The sequence below is a fragment of the Pristis pectinata genome, chromosome 17, assembly GCF_009764475.1.
Source record: "Pristis pectinata isolate sPriPec2 chromosome 17, sPriPec2.1.pri, whole genome shotgun sequence".
In the NCBI taxonomy this organism is placed as follows: domain Eukaryota; kingdom Metazoa; phylum Chordata; class Chondrichthyes; order Rhinopristiformes; family Pristidae; genus Pristis; species Pristis pectinata.
In genome coordinates this window covers 44,373,678-44,397,507 of record NC_067421.1, presented here as the reverse complement: position 1 = coordinate 44,397,507, position 23,830 = coordinate 44,373,678, and the positions used below count along the sequence as shown (strand labels likewise).

The 23,830-nt window shown below is 44.8% G+C and overlaps 1 protein-coding gene across 1 annotated transcript in view; it reads right to left on the bottom strand.

Moving 5' to 3' along the window:
* Window positions 1-23,830, bottom strand: part of dnah10 (dynein axonemal heavy chain 10) — a 285,578-nt gene that overhangs the window by 202,868 nt on the left and 58,880 nt on the right. The window contains exons 16-19 of the mRNA XM_052032383.1: window positions 19,812-19,963; window positions 7,439-7,603; window positions 7,139-7,346; window positions 1,192-1,348 (exon numbers count right to left, since the gene is read on the bottom strand). Coding sequence (XP_051888343.1) covers window positions 1,192-1,348; window positions 7,139-7,346; window positions 7,439-7,603; window positions 19,812-19,963 — 682 coding nt within the window. The remainder of the gene's footprint in view (window positions 1-1,191; window positions 1,349-7,138; window positions 7,347-7,438; window positions 7,604-19,811; window positions 19,964-23,830) is intronic.

The window sequence follows — 23,830 nt, the reverse complement described above, 5'->3', positions numbered from 1 at the left end:
GCTATGTTGGTGCCGGAAGCGTGACGACACTTACGGGCTGCCCCCAGAACACTCGACGCAAAAGATGCGTTTCACTGTGCGTTTCAATGTACGTGTGACTAATAAAGAAATCTTTATCTTACTGTCCTCTGTATAACGAATTCCACAGGTTCATTACCATCTGAGTGAAAAAATTTTTCACCTCATCCTAAATTTCTTGCTCTGTAACCAAAGACTGTGACTCCTTTTTCTAGATACCCCAGCCAGGGGGAACATCCTCCCCAAATCCAGGCTATCTGGCCATGTCACAATTTTGTAAGATTCTGTTAGATCCCGTCATTCTTCGCAGCTCCAGTGAGTACAAAGGTAGTCAACAATCTCTCCACATGCAGCAGTCCCACCATCCTAGTGTGCACTCCCTCTATGGCAAGTATATCCTTTCTTAACTACAGATATTCTAGTTGTGGTCTCACCAAGGCCCTGTACACCTGCAGCAAGGCATCCTTACTACTGCATTCAAAACCTCTTGCGATGGAGGCCACACACCATTTGCCTTGTTAACTACTTACCACCCCTTCATGTTTGCTTTCAGTGACTGGTGAACAAAAGGAGCCAAGTCTCTTTATACATCAACACTGATGAATGAAACACCATTTATAAAATATGCCACCTCCCTGTTTTCCTTTTCAATGCAGATAACTTCACATTGTTCCATGTTATACTGTATCTGACAGGCCCTCCTGAGCACCCAGTTGCCAGCACTGGTGATGCCCTCACGAGCACCCAGTTGCCAGAAGCCAGGACCAACAGCCCTGTGCTGCACTCCACCACAGCCATGTACCAGGGGCCAGGACCAACAGTCCTGTGCTGCACTCCATGTACCAGGAGCCAGGACCAACAGCCTTGTGCTGCACTCCATGTACCAGGAACCAGGACCAACAGCCTTGTGCTGCACTCCATGTACCAGGAACCAGGACCAACAGCCCTGTGCTGCACTCCATGGACCAGGAACCAGGACCAACAGCCCTGTGCTGCACTCCACCACAGCGATGTCCCAAAAGCCAGGCTGTCAGCGAAGACTGGGCCAGGAGGCCATGCTGGGACAAACAGCAAGGCCTGCGGTTTCTTGCCAGTGGAAGTTCTGCTCCAATATCATCCAATTTTTTTAAATTGCTTATGGTTAACTCTGTGAAAACAATAATTCCAACCTACCTTCGTTGTTTCAACACAGTCTTTTATGTTCTGGAGAGTCAGTTGATAAACTTCAGAGGCACTGGGTTTCAAGACAATCTCAGGGGCAGAGAGGTGAACTTCAATTTGGAAAAGGGGATTGTTTCCAAGAAGAGAAGCATTAATTTGCTGAAGATTTCTACAGACAAAAATACAGGACATTAGATCTGGCTGGACATGGCATAATTAAACATAACATTCAATTATAATGCCATCGGAGGTTACGCTTTATGTTGTTTGATATTGTTTTAGTTGGTCTCATAAGCAACGGCACATCTCTAGTAACTATCCAGGCATGCCAGGGGAACAACTGCAGTCCTTGTGCTAATGGTGCTTGCTTGTGGGGATAGCAAGTGTTTATTATTCCCATTCAGTCACAGGATGTGCATGTGGTTGCAAGGACAGATTTCATTCCCCAGTTTGCATGTAAACTCTGAACATCAATAAGCACAATGTATTGCCAACTCCCTGTACAGTGTCGTTACAGGGAGGAAGACAAATTTTACATGTGTTTGGTACAACAAATGGCAAGAGCTTTTAACAAGGGTCGGGAAACTGTAACCACCCCACTATCTCTCTCTGACTACCTCCTACTACTCTGACTAACCCACTACCTCCTCTACCAGGTCAGCACAATGTAGATTGAGATAGATGGGAGTGTTGGGGAGGGAGAATTGTTGGGAAGGTGTGAAGGGTAGGGTATGGGTAGGTGGGTGGGTGGAAAGCTGGGAGGAGATGAGACTAAGTGGTGGGAGTGGGGTGGGCAGCTTATATAATATTTTAGTTTGGTAAATGTTGATGAAAACAGCAAAATAAACTCTGCATATTTCAGTTGATCATATGGTCAAAGTTCTGTCTATTTTTATTCCATGACATTGATTCTTGTTTTATTTCAAATTCTGTTTCCTGATTCACAGCCAAATCTCATATGGGTAGGAAGCAATCCTCAAGGTTTTGGTTTGACTGAGATTGCAATGCAACTTCCATCAGTTAGAGAAAAGTACACTTTATTTTGTCCAGGTGTTGGTTATTCAGTTTTAAACAATAAGGTGTGTTGTCATTTAGCTTGTTTGCACGTGCAATTGACTAATTTGTAAATACAGCGCAGTAATTCATTCAATAAAAGGTAAGCAGCAACAAACTTTTATTTAACCAGAATTATTTTAGGTTTGTAATTGTTTATCATTGATACCATTCATGTGCTTACTCTTCCCTACGAATGTTACACCATTGAGATTGTATTAAGTTAAAAATACATCTGTTTGCTTACAGTATATAAGAACATAAGAAATAGGAACAAGGGTTGGCCACCTGGCCTGTCGAGCCTGCTCTGCCATTCAATAAGATCATGGCTGATCTGGCTGGGGACTCAGATCCACCTACCTGCCTTTTCCCCATATCCTTTAATTCCCCTATTACGCAAAAGTCTATCAAACTGTGTCTTAAGTATATTTGATGAGGTAGCCTCTACTGCTTCCCTGGACAGAGAATTCCACAGATTCACTACCCTCTGGGAAAAGCAGATTCTCCTCATCTCCGTCCTAAATCTTGAGGCTATGTCCCCTAGTTCTAGTCTCACCTACCAGTGGAAACAACCTCTATCTTATCTATCCCTTTCATAATTTTATATGTTTCTATAAGATTCCCTCTCTTTCTTCTGAATTCCAGTGAGTATAGTCCCAGGTAACTCAATCTCTCCTCACAGGCTAACCCTCTCACCTCCAGAATCAACCTGGTGAACCTCCTCTGCACCGCCTCCAAAGCCAGTATATCTTTCCTCAAGTAAGGAGACCAGAACTGCACGCAGTACTCCAGGTGCAGCCTCACCAGTACCCTGTACAGTTGCAGCATAACCTCACTGCTCTTAAATTCAATCCCTCCAGCAATGAAGGCCAACATTCAATTTGCCTTCTTGATAACCTGTTGTACCTGCAAACCAACCTTCTGCGATTCCTGCACAAGCACTCCCAAGTCCCTCTGCACAACAGCATGCTGCAATCTTTCATCATTTAAGTAATAATCTGATCTTCTATTTTTCCTTCCAAAGTGGATGACTTCGCATTTACTAACATTGTACTCCATCTGCCAGACCCTTGCCCACTCACTGAACCTATCTATATCTCTCTGCAGACTCTCCACATCCTCTGCACAATTTGCTTTTCCACTCAATTTAGTGTCATCAGCAAACTTAGATATGTTACACTTGGTTCCCTCTTCCAAATCGTTAATGTATATCGTGAACAGTTGCAGGCCCAGCACCGACCCCTGCGGCACCCCACTCACCAATGACTGCCAACCAGAGAAACACCCATTTATCCCAACTCTCTGCCTTCTATTGGCTAACCAATCCGCTATCCATGCTAATACATTACACCCAACTCCATGCATCCTTATCTTATGGAAAAGTCTTTTATGTGGCACCTTATCGAACGCCTTCTGGAAATCCAAGTATTCAACATTCACCTGTTCCCCTCTATCCACTGCGCTCATTATGTCCTCGAAGAACTCCAGTAAGTTTGTCAAACAGGACCTGTCCTTCCTGAATTCATGCTGTGTCTGCCTGATGGAACCATTTCTATCCAGATATCTCGTTATTTCTTCCTCAATGACAGCTTCAAGCATTTTCCCAACTACAGACATTAAGCTAACTGGCCTATAATTGCCTGCCTTTTACTTATATCATTTTTTAAACAGTGGTATGACATTTGGTAAATTATCACAAATGCCTCTACTATAACTTCCGCCATTTCTTTTAGTACCTTGGGTTGCATCCCATCAGGACTAGGGGACTTGTCTACCTTTAGGCCCACCAGTTTGCTCATCACTACCTCTAATGACAGCAATTGTATCAAGGTCCTCACCTCCTATCGCATGCATGACATCTCTCTTTGGCATGTTAGACATGTCCTCCATCATGAAGACCGACACAAAATAGTTGCTCAAGGCCTCAGCCATTTCCACATTACCCAATATTAATTCCCCCTTCTCAGCTTCCAAGGGACCTACGTTCACTTTAGCCACCCTTTTCCGCTTTATATCATTATAAAAACTTTTACCCACTGTCCCAGTCTACTGGTCCCTGACATTGTTCCCAGTCTATGCTAGCCAACTCCTCCCTCATCACATTGTAATCTCCCTTGTTTAGGCATAATACACTGGTTTTAAGATGCACCCTCCATTTATATGAGAAATTCAATCATACAATGATCACTCTTTCCAAGAGGATCCCTAACTATAAGATCGTTAATTTTACCCGTTTCATTGCACAGGACCAGATTTAAGATAGCATTTTCCTTTGAAGATTCACTAACATGCTGTTCAAGAAAGCTATCATGGATGCATTCTATGAAATCCTCCTCAAGACTGCCTCAACCAACTTGAATCGTCCAATCTATGTGAAAGTTTAATTCCCCCATGACAGCTGCCGTTCCATTCTTACATGCATCAAATATTTCCTGGTTCATTGCCTGTGCCACTCTAATGTTATTTTTTTTTTGGTGGCCTATAGACAACTACCACCAGTGATTTTTTTTCCCTTTACTATTCCTAATCTTTACCCAGATGGACTCAACATTCTGCTCCTTAGATCTTATATCGTCTCTCACTATTGCCCTGATCTCATTCTTAATTAAGAGCGCTACCCCACCTCCCTTACCTTCCTGCCTATCCTTCCATATTATGTGATAACCTTGGATATTTAATTCCCAATCATCTCCACCCTGCAACCACGTTTCTGTAATGGCCACTAAATCATACCCTTTTGTACTGATTTGTGCCACAAGTTCACTAACTTTGTTTCGAATACTTTGGGCATTCAGATAAAGTGCCCTTACACTTATTGTCCGTTTAGAATCTAGTAACCTTGGTGTCCTTTGCATTTGACTTATCTCTTTTCTAACTTTTGCTCTGGTCTCTGCTTTGCTTCTCTCTGTCTTTCGGCATGGATTCCCATCCCCCACCACATTAGTTTAAACACCCACCCCCCCAACAGCACTAGCAAGCAATCCCCCTAGGACATTGATCCCAGTCCTGCTCAGGTGTAGACTGTCCTGTTTGTACTGGTCCCCAGAACTGGTTCCAATGTCCCAGGAATCTAAAACCCTCCCTCCTGCACCACTGCTCAAGCCACATATTCATCTTAACTATGCTGCTATTCCTGCTCTGACTAGCACATGGCACAGATAGTAATTCTGAGGTTATTACCTCAGAGGTCCTACTTTTTAATCTATATCACAGCTTGGTATGGCAACTGCTCTGCCCAGGACCGCAAGAAACTGCAGAGAGTTGTGGACACAGCCCAGCACATCATGGACACCAGCCTCCCCTCCTTGGACTCTGTCTTTACCTCTCGCTGTCTTGGTGAAGCAGCCGGCATAAATCAAAGATTCCACCCATCCAGGTCATTCTCTCTTCTCTCCTCTTCCATCGGGTAGAAGATACAGGAGCCTGAGGGCATGTACCACCAGACTTAAGGACAGCTTCTACCCCACTGTGATAAGACTATTGAACAGTTCCCTTATACAATGAGATGAACTATGACCTCACAATCTACCTTGTTGTGACCTTGCACCTTATTGCACTGCACTTTCTCTGTAGCTGTGACACTCTATTCTGTACTGTTATTGTTTTTACCTGTACTACATCAATGGACTCTGTACTAACCCAATGTAACTGCACTGTGTAATGAATTGATCTGTACGATCGGTCTGCAAGACAAGTTTTTCACTGTACCTTGGTACAAGTGACAATAATAAACCAAAACCAATACCAATCTCCCTAAATTCGGCTTGTAGGACCTCATCCTGCTTTTTTCCTATATCATTGGTATCTACATGCACCACGACAACTGGCTGTTCACCCTCCCCTTCCAGAATGCCCTGCAGCTGCTCTGAGACGTCCCTGACCTTTGCACCTAGGAGGCAATACACCAACTTGGAGTCCCGTTTGCAGCTACAGAAGCTCCTGTCTCTTCCCCTACAACTACAGCTCTGCCACTCTTTTTCCTGCCCTCCTGTGCAGCAGAGCCACATTTATTTTCAACCTGTGGATAATATATGAAACACATTAAGTGGAGAGTTACATTAAAAAATAATGAATGGTATATGTTTGACTTCACCCCTCTGAATTTTCTTTCTAGCCCACCTCACTCCTCCCAAGGCAGAAGAGGCTGTAGCCATCCATGAACCTGTCCCTGATGGGGTGTTTCTGTACTACCATCTCTGGTGGTCTGCCCTGCCAGTAGCACAGAACATATCCAGGGATTGTGATGGTTTGGCTGCAAGGCTGTTGTCGAACTTCAACTGTAGGCACTTTCCCCCAATGTTCCTGACGAGGATTTTGCAAGGTCAACTGGAATCTGTAGCCTGGGAGGTGTTGTCAGAGTAGTCTGAGCACTATAACTTATCAGAGGATCATAGAATGTTTACAGCACAGTCAGTCCCATCATGCCCACACTGGCTCTCTACCAGAGCAACTCTCTAGTTCCACCCACCAGCCCTTTCTCTGTAACCTTACCAATTTTTCACCACAATATACATCCAATTCTCTTCTTCATGGCTACAAAGGCAGTGCAATCCAGATTCCAACCACACACTGCATTAAAGGCTTTTCCTCAAGTCACCCTTCATTCAGTTCCCTGTTAATGCTGTGGTCTCTGGCCCTCAACCCCCACCCTCACCCATTGTTTCCAAATTTGGGGCCTGGATTCATGTCAGTTGTACCACCAGTCTTAATAATAGCAGCTTTTGAAAGGAATGACTTTTTTGTGAGGATACTACACAAGGGTTAACTATTCCCATGGGTTTGGGTTAAAAAAATAGGTGAGGCTGCATAAGAGCAGTAGATCTCTTTCCCTAGAGGCCACACCTGAACCACACGTGATTTTACAACATTTATCCTTGCCTCAACTTCACAACTGAATTATACTTACTTTATGATCATTTTGACAAGACTGTCGTAAACTCTGCGCTCCCAGAAGGTGTAGTATAATGCCATCTTTGAAGCCTTCCCGGTGTTGGTGTGGAAGACAAGGCCTTCCATTTTTGTCAGCAGTGGGCCAATGGCTTTATACTTACTGACTAAATTCAAGATGTCTTTTGTCCGCTCCCGTTCCACATACTCATAAAACTCCTTTACTCCTAACAAAAACATTCAGAATATTTCACATGGTTTGTGACAAGATTAAACCACAAGCAAGTATACACCAAAGTTTAGGATAATTTCATCTCACCTGCAAGATCCTCCCTTGACTTGGGTGGTGGCCTTTTAAAGAGGTCTGCAGACTCTATGGCTGCAAGTTTAGTGGCAATGTCTCGGACATTTTTATGAATTTGGTTTACAAGTGATTCAAATTTTCCAATTGCTTGTTCACAGCGACCAAGATAATCAATAATACCTATTTTAAAAAGTAACAGAACTTTAATTGTGATAACCTCATTGATAATTAACAAAATCAGGTTTCATTCTATTTTATTATTTTCAAGATCAACAGCATCACATCAGCAACAAGATCAGTTCGGCATACGAGGTCAATGTGATGAGCCAAGCCCCAATAAAATGGACACAGTAAATTCAATAATTTTACATAGCCAAGGTCACTGAAAACATCATCGAACCCCAGGGTCAGACCAACTGCACTGCTGGCCTCACACATCCTTGGGGTCACACATCCTACCACTGAACAACCATCTACAAGTCTGGGCTACAACCAATACCCTACCAGATGGTCAGACACATCAATAATCCATGCCTCACAATCATATGTTGAAGCTTCTACACACAGAACACAGTTTTAACAGCTCACTCATCTAGAAACACCTTCAATAACTCACATTTTTAAATCATTTTCACAGCATTTGTTGCCCACTCCTAATTGCCTTTTTCATTTTGGGTCACTTTGGTGAACTTCAGACTTTGGAGCAGCTAAATGTTTTTTTCTTTTCTAATTGGGAATAGTGAGGCAAGACTGCGCAGGCACGTGATGTCAGCAGGTAGTGCGCGAGCAGTTTAAAAAGGCCACCATAACCAGCGGGCAGCGTCAGAGTGGGCAGCAGAGTGAGAGGTAGCAGAGTAATTGGGCTTTGGCAGTAACGGGGTGAGGCGAGGTAGGTGATTTGAGGAAAGCAAGTACTATGAGTGCGGTTTTCTGTGCTTGGTGTCAGATGTGGTCTCCCAGCTTCCAGGACAGCCACATCTGCACCCAGTGTGTCGAGCTGCAGCTCCTAAGGGACTGTGTTAGGGAACTGGAGAGGCAGCTCGATGACCTTCGTCTGGTCAGAGAGAGTGAGGAGGTGATAGAAAGGAGTTATAGGCAGGTGGTCACACCGGGGCCATGGGAGTCAGGCAAGTGGGTCGACAGGAGGGGGAAGGGGAAGAGATAGGTACTAGAGAGTCCCTGTGGCTGTACCCCTTGACAATAGGTTCTCCTGCTTGAGTACTGTTGGGGGAGATAGCCTACCTGGGGGAAGCAACAGTGGCAGTGTCTCTGCCACAGAGTCGGGCCTTGTGGCTCAGAAGGGTAGGGAAAGAGAGAGGAGGGCAGTAGTGATAGGGGACTTTTATAGTTGGGGGGGGGCAGACAGGCAATTCTGTGGATGTAGGAAGGAAACTTGGATGGTAGTTTGCCTCCCAGGTGCCAGGATCTGGGATGTTTCAGATCGCATCCAAGATATCCTGCAGAGGGAGGGAGAACAGCCAGAGGTCGTGGTACATATTGGCACCAATGACAAAGGTAGGAAAAGGGATGAGGTCCTGAAAAAAGGCTATAGGGAGTTAGGAAGGAAGTTGAGAAGCGGAACCACAAAGGTAGTAATTTCAGGATTACAGCCTGTGTCACGTGACAGTGAGTATAGGAAAAGAATGAGGTGGAGGTTAAATGCGTGGCTGAGGGATTGGAGTAAGGGGCAGGGATTCAGATTTCTGGATCACTGGGGCCTCTTTTGGGGCAGGTATGACCTGTACAAAAAGGACGGGTTGCACTCGAATCCCAGGGGGACCAATATCCTGGCGGGGAGGTTTGCTAAGGCTACTGGGGAGAGTATAAACTAGAATTGTTGGGGGTGGGATCCGAACTGGAGAGACTGGGGAAGAGGTGTTTGGCTCTCAAATAGAGAAAGCTTGTAGTCGGTACGAGAGGGAGGATAGGCAGGTGATAGAGAAGGGACGTGCTCAGACAGGTTTGAGATGTGTCTATTTTAACGCAAGGAGTATTATGAACAAGGCGGATGAGCTTAGAGCTTGGATAAATACTTAGAGCTACAATGTGGTGGCCATTACAGAGACTTGGATGGCTCAGGGACAGGAATGGTTGCTTCAAGTGCCGGGTTTTAGATGTTTCAAAAAGGACAGGAAGGGAGGCAAAAGAGGTGGGGGAGTGGCACTGTTGATCAGAGATAGTGTCACGGCTGCAGAAAAGGTGGATGCCGTGGAGGGACTGTCTACGGAGTCTCTGTGGGTGGAAGTTAGGAACAGGAAGGGGTCAATAACTTTACTGGGTGTTTTTTTATAGGCCGCCCAATAGTAACAGGGATATCGAGGAACAGATAGGGAAACAGATCCTAGAAAGGTGTGAGAATAACAGAGCTGTTGTGATGGGGGATTTTAATTTCCCAAATATCGAATGGCATCTCCAGACAGTGAGGGGTTTAGATGGGGTGGAGTTAGTAAAGTGTGTTCAGGAAGGATTCTTGACACAATATGTAGATAAGCCTACAAGAGGAGAGGCTGTGCTTGATTTGGTATTGGGAAATGAACCTGGTCAGGTGTCAGATCTCTCAGTGGGAGAGCATTTTGGAGATAGTGATCATAATTCTATCTCCTTTCGAATAGCATTGGAGAGAGATAGGAATAGACAGACTAGAAAGGCGTTTAGTTGGAGTAAAGGGAATTATGAGGCTCTCAGGCAGGAAAATGGAAGCTTAAACTGGGAAAAGATGTTCTAACAGAAAAGTACAGAAGGAATGTGGCAAATATTCAGGGGATATTTGTGTGGAGTTCTGCAATAGGCATGTTCCAATGAGACAGGGAAGTTACAATAGGATACAAGAACCGTGGTGTACAAAGGCTGTAATAAATCTAGTCAAAAGGAAAAGAAGAGCTTACAAGAGGTTCAGAGAGCTAGGTAATGTTAGAGATCTGGTAGAGTATAAGGCTAACAGGAAGGAGCTTAAGAAAGAAATTAGGAGAGGCAGAAGGGGATACGAGAAGGCCTTGGCAGGCAGGATTAAGGAAAACCCCAAGGCATTCTACAAGTATGTGAAGAGCAAGAGCAAGAGGATAAGACGCGAAAGAATAGGACCTATCAAGTGCAAAAGTGGGAAAGTGTGTATGGATCCGGAAGAAATAGCGGAGGTACTTAATGAATACTTTACATCAGTATTCACTATGGAAAAAGATCTGGGGGATTGTAGTGAGGGCTTGCAGCAGGCTCAAAAGCTTGAGCATGTAGATATTAAGAAAGAGGAGTTGCTGGAACTTTTGGAAAGCATCAAGTTGGATAAGTTGCCGGGACCAGATGAGATGTACCCCAGGCTGCTGTGGGAGGTGAGGGAAGGGATTGCGGAGCCTCTGACGATGATCTTTGCATCGTCGATGGAGACGGGATAGGTTCCAGAGGATTAGAGGGTTTTGGATGTTGTTCCCTTATTCAAGAAAGGGAGTAAAGAGAGCCCAGGAAATTATAGACCAGTAAGTCTTACTTCAGTGATTGGTAAGCTGATGGAGAAGATCCTGAGAGGCAGGATTTATGAACATTTGGAGAGGTATAATATGATTAGGAATAGTCAGCATGGCTTTGTCAAGGGCAGGTCCTGACTTACAAGCCTGATTGAATTTTTTTGAGGATGTGACTAAACACATCGATGAAGGGAGAGCAGTAGATGTAGTGTATATGGATTTCAGCAAGGCATTTTATAGGGTACCCCATGCAAGGCTTATTGAGAAAGTAAGGAGGCATGGGATCCAAGGAGACATTGCTTTGTGGATCCAGAACTGGCTTGCTAACCCCATCCTATTACTGCAATTTTTGGGTTAACAATGATGGATTCTGGCCATTTATCCACTTCTGCTTGTCATATGATTGCTTTTGTTACATTAATGGCCAAAAGATCTATTCTATTTAAATAGAAGGACCCTATACCCCTACTACATTTCAATGATTTTTTCAAACTATAACATGTTTAAACTTCGAAAAAATTAGGAGTGGTACTGTTGATCCTTCACTTAAATTTGAGGAAGTTTGGAATCCATTTATTCAATATTTCCATATGATATGAGCAGACCTTTTTCGAATCCCTTTCAATAACCTTTGAATATAGAGGACTGGAGCTGACGACATAAAAATGTTTTTTTTAAAATTGAAGATATATCAGTGCAGTTTTTTTTTCTTTGAAGTTTTTGGTTTGCTTTTGTTTAATATCATACTTTTTTTTGATTTGGGGCTTTCTCTTCATATAATTAAATTTCTTTTCATTTTTTTTCCCATCATGTACACTTAGCAAGAGTGTGGGAGGTCTAGATTACACATCTTACTCCTTGTGAGTATAAATATTAACTGTCATTATTGTTATCCCGATCTCTTCGCACCGTGTGTATAATCACTAATGTTATGTACGTCAATTGAATTAATTTGAAATTCAATGAAAAGATTGAAGAAAGAAAGAACTGGCTGGCCCACAGAAGGCAAAGAGTGGTTGTTGACGAATCATATTCTGCGTGGAGGTCGGTGACCAGTGGTGTACCTCAGGGATCTGTTCTGGGACCCTTACTCTTTGTGATTTTTATAAACGACCTGGATGAGGAACTGGAGGGGTGGGTTAGTAAGTTTGCGGATGACACAAAGGTTGGAGGTGTTGTGAATAGTATAGAGGGCTGTCAGAGGTTACAGCGGGACATAGATAGGATGCAAAGCTGGGCTGAGAAGTGGCAGATGGAGTTCAACCCAGATAAGTGTGAAGTGGTTCATTTTGGTAGCTCAAATATGATGGCAGAATATAATATTAATGGTAAGACCCTTGGCAGTGTGGAGGATCAGAGGGATCTTGGGGTCCTAGTACACAGGACACTCAAAGCAACTGACTCTGTGGTTAAGAAGGCATATGGTGTATTGTCCTTCATTAATCATGGAATTGAATTTAGGAGCAGAGAGGTAATGTTCCAGCTATATAGGACCAGTCAGACCCCACTTGGAGTACTGTGCTCAGTTCTGGTCACCTCACGACAGGACGGATGTGGAAGCCATAGAAATGGTGCAGAGGAGATGCTGCCTGGATTGGGGAGCATGCCTTATGAAAACAGGTTGAGGGAACTCGGCCTTTTCTCCTTGCAGTGACGGAGGATGAGGGGGGACCTGATAGAGGTGTATAAGATGATGAGAGGCATTGATCATGTAGATAGTCAGAGGCTTTTTCCCAGGGCTGAAGTGGTTGCCACGAGAGGACATAGGTTTAAGGTGCTGGGGAGTAGATATAGAGGAGATGTCAGGGGTAAGTTTTTTACTCAGAGAGTGGTGAGTGCATGGAATGGACTGCTGGCAACTGTGGTGGAGGCGGATACGATAGGGTCTTTTAAGAGACTTTTGGATAGGTACATGGAGCTGAGAAAAATAGAGGGCTATGGGTAAGCCTGGTAATTTCTAAGGTAGGGGGCTGAAGTGCCTGAATTGTGTTGTAGGTTTTCTATGTTTCTATGTTGCTGGTGAGTCACCTTCTTGACCACTGCTCTCCAGTGGAGCACTCTTTGGGATACAGAGTACAGCTCCAATGCTCAAGTGTCCTGCAGAAGTACACCCCTGGACTCAGAGCATGGCAAATCCTCTGGAAACTCCTGGCTGCCCCGGAGTCTGCATCCTCAGCACCTCTGGGGAGACCACTGCAGGTTCTCTTCTCAGATCCAACTTCACATGTATGCCAACCTCCTCTGACTTGTGAACTGCAGATGATGAAAGCAATTACATTTTCCCTGTAACCCTCTTCATGCCTCTCTTTGTTCAGACAGCCAAAAGTTACCACTTATCCAAGGGATAAGATTTCTTTATTAGTCACACGTACATCGAAGCACACAGTGAAATGCATCTTTTGCGTAGAGTGTTCTGCAGGCAGCCCACAACCTCCTAACTCGTATGTCTTTGGAATGTGGGAGGAAACTGGAGCACCCAGAGGAAACCCACACAGACACGGGGAAAATGTACTCACTCTTTACAGGCAACGGCAGGAATTGAACCCAGGTTACTGGCGCTGTAATAGCACAACGCTAACCACTACACTACTGTGCCTGCCACGATGGTGGCTGAGCAGCAAGAAAATGAAAAGACAGCTTCTATCACATGATCTAATATTCACAGCTTCTGCATACATAGAACAGTACAGCACAATACAGGCCCTTCGGCCCACAATGTTGTGCCAAACTTTAAACCTCGTCAAAGACTATCTAACCCCTTCCTCCCACATATCCCTCTATTTTAAATTCCTCCATATGCCTATCTAACAATCTCTTGAATTTGACCAACGTACCTGCCTCCACCACTGCCCCGGGCAGCGCATTCCATACCCCAACCACTCTCTGGGTAAAAAACCTTCCTCTGATATCTCCCTTGAACTTCCCACCCATTACTTTAAAGCCATGCCCTCTTGTATTGAGCATAGTACACTGGAGCTTAGTGGGGGATTGAAGGTCAAGGGCAACCAAAGTCCCCTGTATATCTGCAACAGACCCAGGACCCAAGCTAAAAATAAACCAAAACTTCAGACACAGTAGACTTTTGGGATTGCTCAAACTCCATCTTCCAATACACGAGCTATCCTTCAATCAATCATAAACAAACTTATTGGTAATGGATAGCCCTCTTAAAAAGAACAGTTTGATGGTGAAATACACATAAAATGCTGGAGGAACTCAGCAGGTCAGGCAGCATCTTGGAGGGAGATAAACAGTCGACGTTTTGGGTCAAGACCCTTCATCGGGACTGAAAGGAAGAGGACAGAAGCCAGAATAAGGTTGGGGGAGGGTGAGGAGCACAGGCTGGCAGGTGAGAGGGGGAATTAAGGTGGATGGGAGAGGGCGGATGAAAGGGAGTGATGTAAGAAGCTGAGAAGTGATAGGTAGAAGAGGCAAAGGGTTGAAGGAGGAGGACTCCGGTAGGACAGGGCAGTGGACCATTGGAAAAAAGGGAAGGAGGTGAAAAATAGATGGGCAGGTCATTGGTGTGGGAGAGGGGCAAGAGAAATGGTGAGGGGGCAAGGTGGTGGAAGTTGTGGAGGGTGATGTGTTGGATGCGGCAGCTCATGCGATGGTAGGTGAGGACAAGGGGAACCCTGTCCCTGTTATGTCGAGGGGGTGGGAGATGGAGTAAAGGCAGATGTGCGGGAAATGGGGGAGATGCGGGTGAGGGCTGCATTGATGGCGGTGGAAGGGAAACCCTGTTTACTGAAAATAAAGAGGACACCTCAGATGCCCTGGAACGGAGAGCCTCATCGTGGGAACAGATGCAGCGGAGGAGGAGGAACTGGGAGAAGGGGATGGCATCCTCGCAAGTGACAGGGTGGGAAGAGGTGTAGTCAGGGTAACTGTGGGAGGCAGTGGGTTTGTAAAAGATGTCTGTGGTTCATCTGTCTCCAGAGATGGAGAAAGAGATCAAAAGGGAGAGAGGTGTCGGAGATGGACCATGTAAATTTGGGGGCAGGGTGGAAGTTGGAGGCAAAGTTGATGAAATTGGCGAGCTCAGCACGGGTGCAGGAAGCGGCCCAAATGCAGGCGTGAATGTAGCAGAGAAAGAGTTGGGGAGCATTACCAATGTAGGCTTGGAACATGGACTGTTCCATGTGGCCGACGAAAAGGCAGCCATAGCTGGGGCCCATGCTAGTGCCCATGGCTACACCTTTGGTTTGGAGAAAGTGGGAGGAGCCGAAAGAGAAGTCGTTAAGGGTGAGCACCAGTTCTGCCAGACAGAGAAGGGTGGCAGTGGGGGGGGGGGGGGGGGGGGGGGGGGAACTGTTTGGGTCTATTGCTGAGAAAAAAGCAGAGAGCCTAAGGCCTTCCTGACGGGGATGGAAGTGTACAGGGACACAACATCCATAGTGAAAATGAGGCGGTCAGGGCCAGGGAACTGAAAGTTGTTGAAGTGATGGAGGGCATGTGAAGTGTCATGGACATAGGTACAAGGGGACTGGACCAAGGGGGATAAAATGGAATCAAGATACGAGGACATGAGTTCAGTGGGCAGGAACAGGCAGAAACAATGGGCCTACTGGGGCAGTTGGATTTGTGGATCTTGGGTAGGAGTTAGAAATGGGCAGTGCAGGGTAGGGGAACTACGAGGTTGGAGGCTGTAGAGGGAAGCTCTCCAGAGGCAATGAGGTCATTGATAGTGTGGGAGACACTATCATTGACCTCATCCCTTTACCACTTCTCTTTCCCCTCCCCCACCCTCATGACCTGCCCATCTATTCCCCATCTCCTTCCCTTCTTTTCCCAATGGTCTACTGTCCTCTCCTACTTCAGCCCTTTGCCTCTTCTACCTATCACCTTTCACTTCTTACATCACTCCCTTTCATCACCCCTTCCCCACCCACCTACTTTCGCCCTCTCACCTGGACTCACCTATCACCTGCCAGCCTCCTCCCCCTACTTTCTTATTCTGGCTTCTACCCTCTTCCTTTCCAGTCCTGATGAAGAGTCTCGACCCGAAACGTCAACTGTTTATTTCCCTCCATAGATGCTGCCTGACCTGCTGAGTTCCTCCAGCATTTTGTGTGTACAAAATGTGAACCTCCAGCATTTTGTGTGAACTTGTGGCACAAATCACTACAAAGCGGTATGATTTAGTGGCCATTACAGAAACGTGGTTGCAGGGTGGAGATGAGTGGGAATTAAATATCCAAGGATATCACATAATAAGGAAGGATAGGCAGGAAGGTAAGGGAGGTTGGGTAGCGCTCTTAACTAAGAATGAGATCAGGGCCATAGTGAGAGACGATATGAGATCTAAGGAGCAGAATATTGAGTCCATCTGGGTAGAGATTAGAAATAGTGAAAGGGAAAAAAAAAAAAATCACTGGTGGGAGTTGTCTATAGGCCCCCAAATAATAACATTACAGTGGCGCAGGCAATAAACCAAGAAATATCTGACGCATGTAAGAATGGAACGGCAGCTGTCATGGGGGACTTTAACTTCCACATAGATTGGGCGAATCAAGTTGGTTGAGGCAGTCTTGAGGAGGATTTCATAGAATGCAACCATGATAGCTTTCTTGAACAACATATTAGTGAACCTACAAGGGAAAATGCTATCTTAGATCTGGTCCTGTGCAATGAGACAGGTAAAATTAACGATCTTGTAGTTAGGGATCCTCTTGGAAAGAGTGATCATAGTGTGATTGAATTTCTCATATAAATGGAGGGTGCAATAGTTCGATCTAAAACCAGTGTATTATGCCTAAACAAGGGAGACTACAATGGGATGAGGGAGGAGCTGGCTTGCGTAGACTGGGAACACAGGCTATATGGTGGGACAGTTGAGGAACAGTAGAAGACTTTCAAAGAGATTTTTCACTGTGCTCAACAAAAGTATATTCCAGTTAAAAGCAAGGACAGTAAGGGTGGGGAGAGCCAGCCTTGGATGAACTGAGGAAATAAAAGAAGGCATCAAGCTAAAAGCTCATGCATACGAAGTCGCCAAGAGTAGTAGGAAACTGGAAGATTGGGAAAACTTTAAAAAGCAACAAAGAACCACTAAGCAAGCAACAAGGAAAGGGAAGATAGATTACGAAAGTAAACCAGCACAAAATATAAGAACAGATAGCAAAAGTTTTTATAATTATATAAAGTGGAAAAGGGTGGCTAAAATGAACATAGGTCCCTTGGAAGATGAGAAGGGTGAATTGTTATTGAGTAAAGTGGAAATGGTCGAGGCCTTGAACAACTATTTTGTGTCGGTCTTCACGGTGGAGGACACGTCTAACATGCCAAAGAGAGATGTTAAGAACGCGATGGGAGGTGAGAACTTCGATACACTGTCACTAAAGAGGTAGTGATGAGCAAACTAGTGGGCCTAAAGGTCCTGATGGGATGAATCCCAGAGTACTGAAGGAAATGGCAAAAGTTATGGTAGAGGTGTTTGTGATAATTTACCAAAATTCTCTGGTCTCTGGGCAGGTCCCAGCGGATTGAAAGGCAGCAAATATCATGCCACTGTTTAAAAAAGGATGTAGGCAAAAGGCAGGTAAATATAGGCCAGTTAGCTTAACGTCTGTAGTCAGGAAAATGCTTGAAACTATCATTGAGAAAGTAATAGCGAGACATCTGGATAGAAGTGGTTCCATCAGGCAGACACAGCATGGATTCAGGAAGGGCAGGTCCAGTTTTACAAACTTATTGGAGTTCTTTGAGGATATAATGAGCGCAGTGGATAGAGTGTAACAGGTGGATGTTGCATACTTGGATTTCCAGAAGGTGTTCGATGAGGTGCCGCATAGAAGACTTTTCCATAAGATCAGGATGCATGGAGTTGGGGGTAATGTATTAGTATGGATAGAGGATTGGTTAGCCAATAAAAGGCAGAGAGTTGAGATAAGGGGGTGCTTATTGGCCCCTTGACGGGCCACATGGCCTACTCCTGCTCCTATTTCTTATGTTCTTATGTATTGGTCCAGATTCCAGCATCTGCAGAATCTTGTGTCTCAGTTTGATAGTAATCTTTCTCCTGATGTCTACTGGTTTTTCCATGCATGCTTAACTCACGGTGCTAGTTGCACTGTCGATATTCAGTTTAACGTCATCAGTGTTGCATCACTGCATGTTTCCAACACTACGGTCACTGTTCACTGCACTGCTTGAACCACACTGAGCCACACTGAAAATTCAAACTAAGTCGGCATTTGTAGTGTTCAAAGAACAAGAGTCAAGAGTCACAGAATCACACAGCATGGAAACAGGCCCATCAGCCCAACTCATGAATGCCCACCAAGTTGCCTACATGAGCTAGTCCTATGTGCCTGTGTTTGGCCCATATCCCTCTAAACTGTTCTTATCCATATACCTGTCTAAATGTCTTTTAAATGTTGTAATTGTACCTGCCTCTACCACTTCCTCTAGCAGCTCATTCCATGTACTTACCACACTCTGTGTAAAGACAGAAGCTGCAGAGATAATTCAAGAGGGTGAACCCTCACAAAACATCAGGCCACGACAATGTACCTGGCTGGGTACTGAAAACCTGTGCTGACCAACTGGCTGGAGTATGCAAGGACATCTTCAACCTCTCACTGCTGCAGTCTGAGGTTCCCACCTGCTTCAAAAGGGCAGCAATCAATGAAGTGTCCAAGAAGCGCAGGAGAGCTGCCTCAACGACTATCGCTCGGTAGCACTCACATCTACTGTGATGAAGTGCTTCGAGAGTTCAGTCATGGCTAGAATTAACTCCTGCCTGAGAAAGGACTTGCACCTGCTGCAATTCACCTACCACCACAACAGGTCTACAGCAGTACTAATAACCAAGCTTCAAAACTTCTGGGCCTCTTACCCCACTCTGCAACTGGATCCTCGACTTCATTATAGGGAGACCACAGTCAGTGCGGATCGGTAGTAACATGTCCTCCTTGCTGACAATCAACACAGGCGCACCTCAAGCATGTGTGCTTATCCCACTGTTCCACTCTCTCTACACTCTTGACTGTGTGACAAACATCATTTATAAATTCGCTAGTGACACCACTGCTGTTGGTAGAATCTCAGATGGCGATAGGGAGGGTTACAGGAGTGAGATGGGTCGGTTGATTGAGTGGTGTCACAACAACGACCTCACATTCAACATTAGCAAGACCAAGGAACTGATTGTGGGCTTCAGGAAGGTGAAGTCAGTAGAACACACACCAGTCCTCATTGAGGGGTCAGTGGTGGAAAGGGTGAGCAGCTTCAAGTTCCTGGGTGTCAACATCTCAGAGGATCTATCTTGGGCCCAACACATTGATGCAATCACGAAGAAGGCACGCCAGTTGCTCTACTTCGTTAGGAGTTTGAGGAGATCCGGTACATCACCAAAGACTCTTGCAAATTTCTATAGATGTACAGTGGAGAGCATCCTTACTGGTTGTGTCACAGCCTGGTATAGAGGCTCCAATGCACAGGATCGTGAGGAGGCTGCAGAGGGTTATAGACTCAGCCAGTTCCATCACAGACATAATTCTCCCCACTACCAAGGACATCTTCAAGAGGCGACGGCTCAAGAAGGCGGCATCCACCACTAAGGACCCTCACCATCCGGGACATGCCCTCTTCTCGTTACAACCATCGGGAAGGAGGTACAGGAGCCTGAAGACCCACACTCAATGATTCAGGGTCAGCTTCTTCCCCTCTGCCATCAGATTTCTGAATGGTCCATGAACACTATCTCATTATTCCCTTTTTTGCACTATTTTTGTAATTTATAGATTTTTTATGTTTTTGCACTATTCTGCCTCAAAACATCAAATTTCATGTGATAATAAACCTGATTCTGATAGTTTCATAGTCATAGTTTTCCACTGAAAAGCACTTTGAAAGGCATGCAGTTCCATTGGTGTTATGAAAACTCTATGATTATTAATATGAAATATAAAAATATCTGGTATTACCTAATGAGTTCCAGTTTAATCTTCTGTAACCTGAGCGAATAACTCGTTGGAGCTCCAGGATATGATCTACCATAAGTTTAGTCTCTGCTGAGTTTAAAGAAGCCATTAGATTTTGATAGCGATTCAGCATGTTCTTCAATCCAGTGGTGTACCTGGAGACCAAAATAGGAAATGAGCATTCCAATAACACTGGGAAGACCACCACACTTCCACTCAGCCAGGGCTGCAGAGAGCAACATGCCTTGGAGTTTGGGTTCAAACTCAACAGCAGATACTCAAGTACACAGATCTAGATTCAGGGAGTGCTGAGCTATCAGAGGTTGTGTTAGACAATGGCTCCATCTGCTCTCTAAGTGCAGATCCTAAAGCACTATTTAAAAGAAATACGGGGCATATGCAGAGTATGGAGTGCTAGTGCTGCTCCGGAGGGTTTAAACTAGATTTGCAGGGGGAGGGGAACCAGAGTGTTAGAGCAGATAGTGAGGTGGAGGAGGATAAAGGTCATGCAAGGACTGCATGTATAGACAGAAATCAAAGGTTTGTACGTGATAGAAATGTTCTCAGGTGCATCTATTTCAATGCAAGGGGTATTGTAGGTAAGGCAAATGAGCTTGGGGCGTGGATTGGCACGTGGGATTACGACATTATTGCTATTAGTGAGACTTGGTTGCTGGAGGGGCAGGACTGGCAGCTTAACATTCCAGGGTTCCGTTGTTTCAGACGTGATAGAGGGATGAAAGGGGGAGGAGTGGCACTACTGGTCAGGGAAAATATCACAGCTGTGCATAGAAAGGACAGCCCAGAGGGCTCCTCTGCAGAGGCCATATGGGTGGAGCTGAGGAACAGGAAAGGTGTGACCACACTAATAGGGTTGTATTATAGACCGCCCAATAGTCAGAGAGAATTGGAGGAGCAAATCTGTAGAGAGATAGCAGACCGATGTAAGAAACAGAAAATCGTAATAGTAGGGGATTTTAATTTTCCACATATTGACTGGGACTCCCAACACTGTGAAAGGGCTGGATGGCTTGGAGTTTGTCAAATGTGTTCAGGAAAGTTTTCTAAATCAATACAGTGGTACCAACGAGAGAGAATACAATACTTGATCTCTTATTAGGGAACCAGACAGACCAGGTGACCGAAGTATGTGTAGGCAAACATTTTGGGTCCAGTGGCCATAATGTCATTAATTTCAATTTACTTATGGATAAGGATAGGTCTGGTCCTCGGGTTGAGGTTCTAAATTGGAGAAAGGCCAATTTTGTGCAAATGAGAAAGGATCTAGGAAGAGTGGATTGGGATAAGTTGTTTACTGGCAAGGATGTGTTCAGTAAGTGGAAGGCCTTCAAAGGCGAAATTTTGAGAGTGCAGAGTTTGCATGTTCCTGCCAGGATTAAAAGCAAAATTAACAGGCATAGGGAACCTTGGTTTTCAAGGGATATTGGCTATCTGGTTAAGAAAAAGAAAGAGGTGTATAGCAGGTATAGGTAACTAGGAACAAATGAGGTACTTGAAGAGTATAGAAAATGTAAGAAAATACTAAAGAAGGAAATCAGGAAGGCAAAAAGACATGAGGTTGCTTTAGCAGATAATGTGAAGGTAAACCCGAAGGGTTTCTACAAATATATTAAAAGGATAGTAAGGGCCAAAATTGGTCCCCTAGAAGATCAGAGTGGTTATCTATGTGTGGAGCCTCAGGAGATGGGGGAGATCTTAAACAGTTTTTTTGCATCAGTGTTTACTCAGGAAACTGGCATAGGGGATATGGAAGGAAGGGAAACAAGCAATAGTGTCATGGAACATACAGAGATTAAAGAGGAGGAGGTGCTTGCCGCCTTACAGCGAATAAAGGTAGCTAAATCCTCGGACCTTGAGAGAGACTAGTGTAGAAATTGCAGGGGCCCTGGCAAATATATTTAAAATGTCCTTAGCTATGGGTGTGGTGCCAGAGGACTGCAGGGTAGCTCATGTTGTTCCATTGTTTATAAAAGGCTCTAAAAGTAAGCCAGGTAATTACAGGCCGGTAAGCCTGACATCAGAGTAGGTAAATTATTGGAAGGTGTTCTGATAGATCGGATATACAAGTATTTGAACAACCAAGGGCTGATTAGGGATAGTCAGCATGGCTTTGTGCGTGGTAGATCGTGTTAAACAAATCTTGTAGAGTTTTTCAAGGAGGTTACCGAGAAAGTAAATGAAGGAAAGGCTGTGGATGTTGTCTACATGGACTTTAGTAAGGCCTTTGACAAGGTCCCATGTGGGAGGTTAGTTCAGAAGGTTCAGACACTAGGTATCCATGGAGAGGTTGTAAACTGGATTCGAAATTGGCTGTGTGGGAGAAGACAGAGAGTGGTTGTGGATGATTGTTTCTCAGACTGGAGGCCTGTGACTAGTGGTGTGCCTCAGGGATCTGTGCTGGGACCATTGTTGTTTGTTGTCTATATCAATGATCTAGATGATAATGTGGTAAATTGGATCAGCAAGTTTGCTGATGACACTAAGATTGGAGGCGCAGTGGACAGCGAGGAAGGCTTTCAAAGCTTGCAGAGGGATCTGGACCAACTGGAAAAATGGGCCAGAAAATGGCAGATGGAATTTAATGCAGACAAGTGTGAGGTGTTGCATTTTGGAAGGAAAAATCAAGGGAGGACATACACAGTAAATGGCAGGGCACTGAGGAGTGCAGAGGAACAAAGGAATCTGGGAGTTCAGATACATAATTCCCTGAAAGTGGCGCCACAGGTAGACAGGGTTGTAAAGAAGGCTTTTGGCATCCTGGCATTCATAAATCAAAGTATTGAGTATAGGAGTTGGGATGTTATGGTGAGGTTGTTTAAGACATTGGTGAGGCCAAATTTGGAGTATTGTGCGCAGTTCTGGTCACCTAACCATAGGAAGGATGTCAGTAAGATTGAAAGAGTGCAGAGGAGATTTACTAGGATGTTGCCGGGTCTTCAGGAGTTGAGTTACAAGGAAAGATTGAACAGGTTAGGACTTTATTCCTTGGAGCATAGAAGAATGAGGGGAGATTTGATAGAGGTTTACAAAATTATGAGGGGTATAGACAGAGCTAATGCGAGTAGGCTCTTTCCATCTAGATTAGGAGAGATAAGTACGAGAGGACATGGCTTTAGGGTAAAGGGGAAAGGTTTAGGGGGAACTTCACTCAGAGAGTGGTAGGAGTGTGGAGCGGGCTGCCATCTGACGTGGTAAATGCTGGCTCACTTTTAAGTTTTAAGAATAAATTGCATAGATACATGGATGGGAGAGGTCTGGAGGGTTATGGACTGGGTGCAGGTCAATGGGACTAGTGGAATAAAGTTTCGGCACAGACTAGAAGGGCCAAATGGCCTGTTTTCTGTGCTGTAGTGTTCTATGGTTCTATGGAGGGATATGGATTACGTACAGGCAGAAAAGATTAGGTTTAATTTGGTCCTCAACATTATGAGGATAGGTTGAGTGAGCTAGGACTTTTCTCTTTGGAGAGAAGGAGGATGAGAGGTGACTTGACAGAGGTATATGAGAGGCACAGATCGAGTGGACAGTCAGAGATTTTTTTCCCAGCGCAACAATGGCTAACATGAGGGGACATAATCTTAAGGTGATTAGAGGAAGATATAAGAGGGATGTCAGGGGTAAGTTTTGTCTTACAGAGAGTGGTGGGTGCGTGAAACACACTGCTGGCAGAGGTTGCGTGGGCAGATACATTAGGAACATTTAAGAGACTTAGATAGACGCATGAATGATAGAGAAATGGGGGGCTATGTGGGAGGGAAGGGTTAGGTAGATCTCAGAGCAGAATAAAATGTTGGGAAAACACTGTGGGCTGAAGGGCCTGTACTGTGCTGTAATGTTCAACCAATGTCAACATAAGCTCTGTTGAAAGGTTGTCAACAGAAATGTTAATTTTGTTTCTTTTTCCACATGCCACCTGGCCTGCTTATTCCAGCATTTTCTATTTTTATTTATTTTCACAAAGAGCTTACATGTGGTGGGATGAACTTCAAAAAACTGAAGCT